The sequence below is a fragment of the Thalia democratica genome, chromosome 7 (assembly GCF_965202585.1).
Source record: "Thalia democratica chromosome 7, ktThaDemo2.hap1.1, whole genome shotgun sequence".
In the NCBI taxonomy this organism is placed as follows: domain Eukaryota; kingdom Metazoa; phylum Chordata; class Thaliacea; order Salpida; family Salpidae; genus Thalia; species Thalia democratica.
Genome location: NC_139171.1, coordinates 59941407 through 59953819, shown reverse-complemented (window position 1 = coordinate 59953819; position 12413 = coordinate 59941407). Strand labels below are relative to the sequence as shown.

At 28.6% G+C, this 12413-nt stretch overlaps 1 protein-coding gene across 1 annotated transcript; it reads left to right on the top strand.

Annotated features, from left to right (window-relative positions):
* The first annotated feature begins 4958 nt into the window (after positions 1 to 4958).
* On the top strand, positions 4959 to 8876 carry LOC145841671 (uncharacterized). Its single transcript, XM_082949022.1, has 2 exons — positions 4959 to 5267; positions 6444 to 8876. Exons 1-2 carry the CDS (start codon positions 4959 to 4961, stop codon positions 8583 to 8585), a joined length of 2451 nt encoding a protein of 816 aa, XP_082805148.1. The 3' UTR covers positions 8586 to 8876.
* The last annotated feature ends 3537 nt before the right edge of the window (positions 8877 to 12413 follow it).

Sequence of the window (12413 nt, the reverse complement as noted above, 5' to 3'; positions counted from 1 at the left end):
TTTTCAATTAAAAGTATTTGATGACTTTGAAATATATTACAAAGCTTATGATTATTTTGGTTAGTAAATATATAAATCATGTACAATAGTTTATAAAGATTCTTTAACTTTGTTGTATTATTTTTGGAGATGACGTTTTTGTAAAAGCTTCTAAAAATATAACTTTTTTTCAGTTGCTTAAATTATTTATTCAATTTTTTGGTCTGTTTTGTGTGATGAAAATTAGATGGTTTTCATTGGAGTTTTGAAAAATATAATTTTATGTTGCAAAAGTGTATAAGTAGTAAGTAGTAGTTTTGATAATCAAATAGAAATCTTAATTAAGTTTTTTAAAACAGCTGGGGGTTTAAATAAAATTTAAAACCTTTCTGACTTCTTTTGTAATTTCAAAGCTGAACCTAGTTTAATGCAAAAAATTTTAAATCATTATCTAGGCTGTTATAATTTTTTTATGATTTCTATTTAGATATTTCTCAAGTTATGTTTATTTATACTACCACTTAAACTTATTGTTATAATTATTTGAGTTTTTCATAATGTTTAAGTTGTTGCTTTTGATAAATTTTCGGAAATTGAGTTATAAATACTAATTTAATTTGTTTTTATTCCTGTTTTTTTAAGTAGAAGTTGTTTAAGATTAAGTAACTACAAGTATTTAAGTAATCTCAAAAGTAAATTATAAGTATAGTTTGTTTTAGCAGTATACAAACTCTTAAATCACTATTGGTGTATACTTAATTTTTTTACAACTATTGAAAGTATTATATTTATGAAACTTAAGTTAATAATTATTTGTAACTGTATGTTTAATCTTTCTAATTTTGTATGTAGTGTAACTATATTGAGTTAGAAATAATCATGTTAAGCAAATTAGCATGAAATTAGAAGCAATTACTAGATGTTAGTTTTACCACTATTTAAGCTAGCTTAACTATCTTTTTTGCATTGTGAGCTATTTAAAGTTTTCATTTCATTGTAAGCTACTTAGCATAAGTGAAATTGCATCAGATAAAACTTGTGTATAAATTGCACCAGTAAAATATTTATTTATAAGTAAGATAGTTTTTAGTTGTTGCACATAAAGCTTTTCTTATTTAGTAAAGATAAGAAGAATGTAATAAAAAGGTTACAGGAGTTTTATTTGCATATGTTGTGTTGAATTTTTAATTCAAAATAAAAGTATTTGAAAAATCATAAATTTTGACCTACTGTTTTACTATAGTTTTTTTAAGACTACATTTGTAATTGTGTCAACAACATATGAATTATGTGATATAAGCAGTTGATTTGTTAATTTATGTATGTGTCTATTTGTTTCAATACTAAATGCTTGAAATAATTAAAAAAAAATTAAACAACTTTAATTCATTAAATTTTTAAACATAATATTTTAATGAAATTGTTTCTAAAATTGAGTTAACTGAAAATTAAATTAGTTTCTTTATGTTTACAATTAATTTCAGTTAAACATTTTTTTACTATTTGTCATATATTCTTATGCAATTATTTGTAAAAGTTTTTGGAAATTACATTTGTATAAGTTCTATAATTTTTTTTTGTCTTTTATTAGGTTTTAAGGCTGAAATACAGTTAAAACCAGAGTTTATTAATTAACTTACGTTTTTAAGTAGCCATTATTTTTTTATTAAGGCTTGTTTGATGAAAGATAATACTAAGCTTTAAAGCATCTAAAATTAGTATTTTGTTGATTAGAAATAGTTTAATCTAATTAACTCGGTTATTTTTAATCTTTATTTTTTTGGTTATTGATTTGGTTTTAATTACAAAAACCTAATCCAAGGCTCACAATTTTAATTTGCATTTTTTTAGTTTAAGTTAGTATATAAACCAATTAATATTGATTTCTTAATTAGTTTAGTGTTTATAATAAAGAAACACTAGAAATAAAATCATTGAAAAGCTTAATCTTTAAGTGACTAAGCTGAGTTCTTTTGCTGATTGCAAAACATTTGGACTTTGACACTGTGGTTTGCCTTGTGATAAGATAGATAAAAAAGCTTGCAGTTCTTTAAATTGTTTTGTAGATAGCTCACATTATACTTTAAATTTTAATCAAGATGGTTGTCAAAATTACTTAATATTTTATGCGAAATATTTCAATAGTTTTCAGACTTTTTATTGTGAGTTTTTAGGAGTGTGGTTTTGTATAATTAGATAATAAATTTATTTATAATTTGTTTGTTTGAAGCAATGCAAAACTTGCAGTTTTTAATAACCTTGTAATTTATGGACTGATGAAAGTTTTTGAAATTGAGTTGTGTTACCCAAAGTTTTTTTTAAGAAATCTTCATTGTATTACTTAACACATAATGTTACTATAGAATATTTTAATTCATATAAACTGATAAATTTGAGTTTTTTATGTTTTCAAGTTAAACTAGAATTTTTTATATCTTATAGGTTCTTATACAAAAATATCAAAAACTGGACAAAACTGTTTTTAATATTGTTGTAAATCATTTAAACTAAATTTAAACAGTTTTTGTATTAGTCAATATTATAAAGTTCTAGTTGTGTGAATGCACAGCTAATAGCAGGGTTGCCAGTTTACCTGGAAACCCTGAAAAACCTGGAATCCGACAATTTAGGCAAAAATAACCTTGAAAAACCTGGAATTTGAGAAATTAAAAAAAAAACCTGGAATTTTTAATAATTTTAGCATTTTCAGTACTAAAATTTCAATTTGACACAAGTCATCATCAAAAATTTTTTTAACAAAAAACACATTCAAAGTAACTTTACAGCATCTTTTAAATGTTTTTGTACTATTTAACACAGTTTCTTTTATAGAAATTAACTTAAAACTAAAATAGACCCAAAAATGTTAACTTTTAAAAACCTGGAAGAAATTTAGAAAACCTGGAATTTTTGGAAAAAAGAATGACAACCCTGTAATAGTAACAAAATAATTATGCAAAATTAGTTTAGTTTTAGTTTTATTTCTTATACACAACTGTAATATACTTAGATTTAATAGTTTTGAAAAAAAGTTCTAAATATCTAAACTATGATTTTTAAAAAAGACAAAATTGTTCAATTACTGATACACACAACTTGTTTATAAACATCAATCTTTTTCCAATTAAATGCATAGCTATTTTGTTCCCTCTTTAGTTGTTTATATGGTGGTCCAAATATTTTTTAGGTGAGCACAAAATTTACTTTGATTACACTTAAACTAACTTAAATTGTAGTTTTCTACAAAAAAAACAAAAATTCTTGTACTTTAAAAACCTGGAAGAAAAACAGAAAACCTTGAAGAAATTTCTATAAAACCATTGGCCAACATGTATAAAACATAAAATTAATTAAAGTTCTTTTTTTTTTAGTTTCAATACAACCTATGAACAAGAGTTTTTTTCATTGTTTATTGAAAAAATCACTAAATATATATATAGTTTTTGATAGTTTTTCCATACTACTGATAAAAGTCATTTGTATAAAATTTAAAATTAACTAAAATTGTGTTTTGTAAAAAGTTTTTATTACAAGCTCTGGACCAGAGTTTTTTCATTGTCTACTTAAAAGATAATTAAGTATTATTTTCTTTTTTTTTTTTGAACAAATTTTTGAAATTGTTATCTGTAATATTGATAGAATTCATTTGGAAATAGATCAAAAAAATTAAACCTTAACTAAATTAGTTTGAAAAATATTACTGCAAACCTTAACAAAAAAGTGATTGGATATCTGTTAGAAAAAGAAATTGTTTATTTCAATTCAGTTAAAGTTTAATTTGTTTTCATCTTTTAGATAGTTAACTTAAACAAATAGTTTATTTAAATTTATAACTTATTTTTTTTTTAAAACTTAAAATATTTTAAAAACTTGAATATTTTGAAAAGTTTATAATCAATTGTTTCAAGATGTAGCAGGAGATAAATGCCTTAAGGCCATAGGGGGGGGTCCACTTTGTTTTTTACAACTTGATCTTATTTTGTAGAATTTAATCTGAGCTATCAGACACTTTTAACTGCTTAAAAAAACTCAAAGTAATTTTTGAGATATAAGCGATCAAAGAAAGGGCATTTTATTGGTTCCTTATGGAAGGCGAAAACTAAAAATGCGAAAAAAGACTATTTCACTAAAAATCTATCTCCTCCTTCATTTTTTGAGTAATCTTTCTCAAATTTTTACAGAATGTGTATCATTAAACTTTAAAGAGATCTATTGTAGGAATTTTTTAAATTTTGAGTAAAAAAAAAAATATTGTCAAAAAACTACCCTTTTTTTTAGTTTTTTGTGGATAAAATTTTTATTTTTCAAAATTTCAAAAATTCCAACAATAGATCTTTTAAAAGTATTAAAAGGAACATTTCCTGAAAATTTGAAGTCTCTAGGTCAAAAAATGAAGGAGGAGATAGGTTTTTAGTAAATTTTAAAATTTCCGAGAAAATTGACCCCGAAGAATTTGCGGTCCATACGTTTATATTGGAAAATTTTTACAAAAAGTTAAATATATCAAAAGTTAAATGATATCTTTGAATTCTGTAAAAACTGGCTTATAGTTTGTACTTTAAGCTTTCATATAAAAGCCAAAGTTAATTTTAGTAAAAAAAAATGTTGGACCCCCCCCTATGGCCTTAATAAAAGGTTTTTACTAGAAAAATTTCTCTGAATTTCTCTGAAATATTTCTCTGAAAGAACTGTAAAAACTAGTTAATAATTTAAACAACTAAATTAAACTTGATTAAATTGATTTACCCATTCCACCCTTGATGGCCTTAATCAAAAAGAAAAGATAAAAATGAATTCAACAGTCTTGAAGTATTGTAGAAGAGAGATAGCCAGATAATTTATTTATATTAGAGAGATATTTTAGATCAGATGAAACTAAAAGGAATTGTATTAAATATTCTTATTATCCTAGCCATACTTTTTTATTTTTTTTTTATCTAAACTTACAAATATTTTTCAGACTGTTTAAAAAGAATAAAATGTTTTTCGACTTGTTTTTCAAAAGCAGAAGCGCGCCCGTTGCCCTCAAAACCAGGTTGTTGAAAGCCGAGTTTGCCAAGAAACTGGCCGAAAACCCCGACAAGAAGCTCATCGCCCTGTACATGCACAACAAGACGCACACAGAGGCTTGCGAGAAGTTCTACAAGATGCTGTTCGAAGACAAAAAGGTCAACGATCAGATTGAACAAGATTTCGTGCTGTTCAAAGTCGACGTCACCGATCCGACTTGCAAGGAAGGCTTGCTCATTGACGTGCAAGAATTTAAGATTGGAAGCAATCTTTACAAGGTTGGTCTTGTTTTATTGTTTCCTAATATTTAGGTTGTAATAATAAATTTTTATAAGAGTGGGTGTTTTGTTAAAGATATAAATTTTTCTTGCTTAGTTTTAATGTCTAAGTGCATCAATATGCAGGAGTTAAGATTGAAAGCAATCTTTATAAGTTTGGTCTTGTTTATAAGTTATTTTTGGTATAAAAAACATTTTGATCTTCTAGTTTATTGTTAGTTAATTTTTCAAAAACATGTCTAAATGCTTTAACATGCAGTATCTTTATGAGGTTGAACTTTGTCTAGTTTTAGAGATTTGAAATATTTTAAATGTGTCTTTTATTAAAAAAATTCTTATCAAAAATTTTTTACAGTCGGTAGGAAGCTAATTATATTTTTTTTTCTTAAATTTTTTTTTTACAAAATATGAATTAAGAGCATAGGCAAGGTAAATCATCTTTTTCACAATTTAGTCTTATTTTGTTGAATTTTAACTAAGCAACAAGATTCTTTTTACAGAATTTTGTAACTGAAACTAATTTTGAAAATAAAGCTGATTGAAGACTACATCAGATTCTTTATCGGAGGCGCAAACTAAAACAGCAAGTAACTAAAAATCTATCTTCTCCTACGTTTTTTGAGATAAATACCTCAAACTTTCAGGAAATGTTCCTTTCAGTATTTATAAAAATCTGTCAGAAAGAATTATTAAGAAATTTAAAAATAAACATTTTATGACCAAAAATAAACAAAATAATCAATTTTTGTTTTTTTGTCATGAAATTTTATTTTTTTAATTTTTATAAATGTTGTTTGGACAGAATTTTTTAAATACTTAATTTCCTTAAAGATTGAGTTAGATTTTAGTAAAAAAGTCTTATTTTGTTGTTTAGTTTGTGCCTCCCATAAGGAACCCATTGTTTCCTCCGACTTTGACAACATAATAAAATTGTGGAAAAAGTAATTTACTGGCTATGCCCTTAATTTTGCAATTTTAAATGCATGTTAAGGCTTACTAGAAACTATTTCTATAAATTTTAAAATATTGAGTGTTAGTTTAACCAAAAATATTTAAAGGTTGTCAGGATGCTTGGTAGAAACACTCGCTCGTTTTAATAAAATATTTATAAATTTTTATTTTTTAAACTAAAATATTTGATTTAAGTATAATCATTAATAATATTTGTTTTTCAAGGTTATCAGGAAGCTGGGCAGGAACACTCACTCCATGCTGGTGCTGATGACCAGCAACTGCAAAGTTTTGTCCCTCATGCAGGACAACGCCACGTCTTCAGAAGTCGACATGAACCTGGTTGACGGTGTCGCGTTCTGCATGGGTGACCACCAAGCTGCCGGCGACTCGGATGCTCTGATGGAACCAGCTTGCAATGAACATTCGGAGGAATCATCTGCGGATGAACACACAGCCGATACGGAATCAGATGAAACAATAACAGATGAGCAAATTGAGACGTTTGTTCCAATTGATGTTTCTGAAGAAGCAGTTCCAGATGTTGATGCGGAATCTGATGAGTCGGCTGCCAGCAGTGTTCAATCAGCAGTTTCCGACGATGTTTCCCGAACAGAAGCTGAAGAAGCGGCTCCAGAGGACGTCTCCCAAGTTCCAGAAGCTCAAGATGTTGCGCCTCAGGAAGCAGCTCAAGTAGCCGCCCCTCAACAAATTCCAGAGGATCCTCAAGAAGTCTTACCTCAAGTAGCAGCTCAAAAAGTTGTCCCAACACAAGCAATTGCTCAACCTGCTTGTGAAACTCCTGTTGAAAGTGTTCCAGTGGTCAGCAGCAGCGTGACTGCTTCCTCTGCTCCCGCAGAAACGCAGAAGAAGCCCAAGAAAAAGAAGAACAAAAAGAAGAAAAAGCAAAACGCGTCTGCAGGAGTTGCGACGAACAACAGGTTTGGAGTGTTGGTTGACGTTGACGATTGTGGCAAAAGAAAGAAAGCCAAGAAGCCACAAACTGAAGCAACTGATGGCCAAAATGCACAAGAAAAAACCCCAGAGAAACCTGCGAGCCAAAATGCGCCTTCAGCTAAAGCTGTAGAAAAAGTTGCTGCTCCACAAACCAACAAAGAACAACCTGAAGTTGTAGAAACTGCTGTAGTGAAAGAAGAAGCTACAGTTGCAGAAACAGCTGAAGAAAAACAACAAAGTTCACCAGTAGAAGCAACTGAAGAAAATAAGCAGACCACAGTGATAGAATCTACTGGAGCCGTAGAAACAACTGAACAAAAAGAGCAAAGTTCAAATGTGCAAAAACCACTTGAAGCAGAACCAAGTTCAACTCTGAACTCCTCCCTTGACATTGCCGAAACCGAGTCTGTTGTTTCGACCGCCTGTTCGGAGAAATCCCGCAGGCAGAAGAGGAAGGAGCAGGCTCTCAAAGACAAGGAGGACGGGTGGACCAGGATCCCGGTGAAGCCAGTTTACGTGCCGCCACCCAAGAAGGAGGAACCCGAAGTTCCCGAAGCAGCGCTCGCGATCAAGAGGGAGGTGCAGAGGAAGTTTGCAGAGAAAGCAAAGAGGGAGCAGGCCTTGAAGCAAGCAAAGCAGGAGGCTGACAATCAGGGTGGTAAAGTTCCTGCGAAACCAAGTGGTGACAAGAAAGTTCCTGTGAAACCAAATGGTGACAAGAAAGCTCCTGTGAAACCAAATGGTGATAAGAAAGCTCCCGATACAAAGCAGAAAGCTCCTGTGAAAAAGCAAAACGGTGGCAAAAAGTCGGTTGAACCAACAGTGGAAAAGGCTGGAGGCAAAAAGCCAGCTAAGAACGCAGCGAAGAAACCAGCTGTGAAAGCTGGAGGTTCTGATGAGCCGAACGACAAAAATGCCCAGAAAGACTCAGCTTCAGTTGAAACTGAGAAAACAGAGGAAGAAAAGGCAGAAGAAGCTGCAAGAAAAGCAGAAGAAGCCGCACAAAAAGCAGAAGAAGCCGCACGAAAAGCAAAAGAAGCCGCACAAAAAGCAGCAGAGAAAAAGTTGGCGAACTATCTCAAAAACAAACAGGCTGCCGAAGACGCTCTTCCAACGGTGGCTCCTGCGCAGCAGCACATTCAGCCGAAGAAGAAGAACAACAGAAGGAAAAAGAAAAATAAGAAGAACGCAGAAGAAGCAGCCAAGCCTGCAGAATCAGCCAAGGCAGTGTCAAAAGACCAGCCTAAAGTTCCTGTTCCTTGTGAAGAAGCTCCTGTGAAGGTGCCAGAAGTTCCTGTGGATATGCCAGAAGCTCCTGTGAAGGTTCCAGAAGCTCCTGTGGAACAATCTGAAGTTCCTGCAAAGGAGGAAGCCCCCGATGCTCTGAAAAGGGGAGACACGTGGTATTGAGACTTTTCTTTCAAATAAACGTTTTTAAGCTTTTGTCCAGTTTCTAAATATTTCAACAGTGTGTGTTTTATTAAAACTTTTTTTACGGATATTTTTCTAAATTTCTAACTGTTCAATAGTTGCTAACTGATAAGTTTATTTTTTTTTAATTGCTGTTTTCTAATGTCGGTAGTTAGTAAAGACACTATTGATACAAATCATGTTAATAGTTTATTGAGAGTAATAATTTTCGGCCACTAGATATACCTCTTTTTTTTTATATTGACAATCTTATATGTGTGGTACTTTAAAAGTTTTAGTCGATATATGAGTGTTTTATGCAAAGCTAGGAAATTTACAGCTGCTTCTACTAACAGTTGTTTATTTGTTTTGAAAAGATTTTTTTGATATTTTGTTGTTTTTATATTTTAAACTTTCACTTCTTATCATCATAGATTTTTATATTTTATATGGTTTAGTAGAATCTAGGAAATTTATACAGTTTTTATCAGAATATAGTTATAGCTTTAGAATAAAGTGTTTTTTCTACCTCTTGAATATAAAGCAGAAAAATTGCAGTAAATGATTATATTAATTTTAAACGCAGCCATATAAATTATATTGTGTTTTTCCTTGTAAATAAATTATATACTAAGAAATAGTTTTCGTCTTGGTGTTTTATTTTTTTAACTAAGTTTGTTTAAAATTGTTTAAAAGACTGTAAAAATGTTTTTAGTAACTTTTATTTTGAAGTTTGAATAATGACTGTCTGACTTAAAAGCTATTAAAATTACTTTTTATAGCTAAGTGTAGCAAGATTTAAAGCAATTTTTAAAATAAGTTAAATAATAGTTAAGTTATAAATAATAATTAAAGTAGTGAATAAAAAGTCATATAGTTATAAAATAATGGTTTCAACAAAAATGTTAAGGTACACAAAATTTCTAAACAAAAATAAAAAATGTTTAGAACTTTAAAAAAATTCAGTCTCAGTCTATTATAAACACTTCGAAGAGATCTTTCGTTTATTAAAATACAAATATTTTTAATATTATTCAAATAGAATACAAAAAATGTATTTTAAAAATTGTTCTACAATCCAAATAGTAAAATTGATAGTACGAAACTCAAACAAATATATACAGGGTTGCCACACACTCAGGAAACTCAGGTAGTTTCCAAGGGAATTTTGATTCTTTTTTTTAAACTCAGTGGAATTTTGTTTTTTTCTAAAAGTTTCAGGGAAATTTTAAGATTTTTTAAATAATCTCAGGAAATTTTTTTTTTATAGATCTAGATCTAGAATAAGATAAAGTTAATCCAGTTTCAAAATTTTGTTCAAAACAGTTAATTTTATTTATTTTTAAGTGCTTCTTTAGAAATTTTTAAGCCTTGCGGCTAGTTCTTCAATATTCTTAGAACTAACATTGTAGTTTTTTAATAGATATAAAAATTGTAAGGATTTTAAAAAAACTCGAAAAGTTTAAGGTTACTCAGGGAAGTTTTGTTGACCCAAAGAGTGGCAACCCTGTATATAGACTACTGAAAAAAATGTTGATTCACCTTTGTTTAAGTTACAAATTGACTCACATAATATTATTCCTTTCATAATTGCTTTAAAAAAATGAATGCGTCCAAGTTATTATGAACCCCAAAGTATTATTTATTTGTTTTGATTTTTTTTTAACTCAAAATTATGTCTGCCATAAATCATTACCAGGAAAACTAGTTTTGTTAATTAAAAATATAAAATCGTAGTCACTTATAGGTGGAGTCGACTTTAAAGATTTAAATCGAGGTTTTACATTTGTTGTTCTATCAAATTGATTCTATAATGAACAAAGTTTTACCAAAAACCTATTTATAAAGTCTAATAGTAGGAGTTAAATAATAAAAATATTAATAAAGTATAACGATAAAACTTTTTAATTACAATCACCTCTGGCGAATCTACGCACATTGTGTTCACAGGAAAAGTACGTAACTAAACGAGAGGTAATAAACATACTACATTAACATTCTATAATGGATTTGATTAAATAAAGTTTGGAGAATTTCCTACTTTCTTTGTTTACAAAATAAAATTAACATGTACATACATATATTTTAAAAGTTTTTCAAAAAGTTTATACAAACTATTTTATTTACTTTGTATTCCTTACCCTTGTAGTTAGAGGAAGATATAAACTACTTTTAATACCATGCAAGACAAGTTTATTCTTACGTGGGCAAAGAACAAACTAGCTGAAAATAATAGATTTATTGATTTAAAATAAAACTTGAAAAATTATGATGAATTGTAGCTTGTTTGACTTAAGGGTATAAAGGGTGACTAAGACACCGAAAATTTAAAAAGCAAAACAATAGAGTTTATAGATATGTGATAGAAAGCACAAACAAAAAATGCAAATGTATCAATTTTATTAAAAACTATCTCCTCTTATATGTTATAGTATATTTATAGAATAATAACTATAAACTTGATTGAAATGATCTACTCATTATTGTTGCCAAAAAGACAGCGCTGATAAAAATTTGTCTAATGACCTGGTGTATGATAAGATTTTTCGGTTATCTAGTCGCCCACCATCGATACATTTTAATTTTTTTTCAGGACAATTGTTTGCAATCATTATTAAAAAATTATTTGTACTTTGTCTGAGACAGGAAAGTGTTGTAGTCCATAGACAAATGCAAACATATTGCTTTTAACATAACAATTTCAAAAAATTTCTATGTTAAACTTTTGCCCAATTACTAGTATACTTTTTATGTTTCATTACTATTTAGGTTTTTCTCTGGCCAAACTACTTTTAATTTATTTATTTTTTATTTGAGTTATGCCAGTTTTAAGTTTAAACTATGGACGTATGAACGACACTTAAAAAACTATTATATTTACATTCATCTTTTAAAAAACTGTATTGAATATTTTTGTTATGTTTTAGAACTAATATTTACTCTAAAAATTTCTTATCTGTTAAAATATTTTTACTGAGTTAATAAGAATATTCCTTTTTAGACTATAAAAAATCTAACATAAAACCATTGAATTAGTACTCTAACTTAGAGTTATGCCTTAACTTAAAAAACGTTAAGGTATGCCTTGAACAAATATTTTAATTACATCTAATCGAAAAGTTACATCTTACAATAGTTTTTACCAAGTGGACTATTTTTTATTGTTATCATAAACATGCGTTAAGAGTAGATAAGTTCTTTACTTATGAATTAGATATTTTAAAACTTTCACAAACAAAACTTTTTTAAAAACAGAGTTTAACTTGCACACTAAAAAGTAAATGGTTCAATATTTTTCTAGTTCAATATTTTCCACAACTTAGCAGAAAATGCTACGGGGTATTAGGAACAGTTGCAATGTGTTCGCGCAAGATAACTCGACTTTAATTTTAAAGTTCCAACTGCTCCTAGAACTGACCTTCAACTAACTGAAGTGCAGGCAAAAATACTTACTAACTGTTTGTTCCATTAGCAACTTTCAACAAATAAGGTGGTAAATAAAATATTATTTTTTAATTATCTCTTAAAACAATTGGGTCACAAAAATCAATTTGTTTTACTTTAAACATAAGTGTGTATATCGTTGCATGCTGCTACTAATCAGTTAAAAACCAACTAGAACTACTTCACTTAATTCTATTTTCAATCTTAATCTAAAAAGTTTTGTACACTTCGTGCGACAGTTTAAAACATTATAGAAATAAAAAAGATGAAAACGTTATATTTAGATTTTTATTTTAAAGCATTATTATTAGCTGTGACACAGTTTGCTTTTTAGATATAAGCACTCAGAAGTATTTCTGATATATTTTAAGTTTATTATAAGAT

Coding starts and splice junctions, on each gene's coding strand:
- LOC145841671 (XM_082949022.1), top strand. CDS start 4,959: ATGTTTTTCGACTTGTTTTTCAAAAGCAGAAGCGCGCCCGTTGCCCTC. Junction 5,268..6,443: donor TTGGAAGCAATCTTTACAAG/GTTGGTCTTGTT, acceptor TTGTTTTTCAAG/GTTATCAGGAAGCTGGGCAG.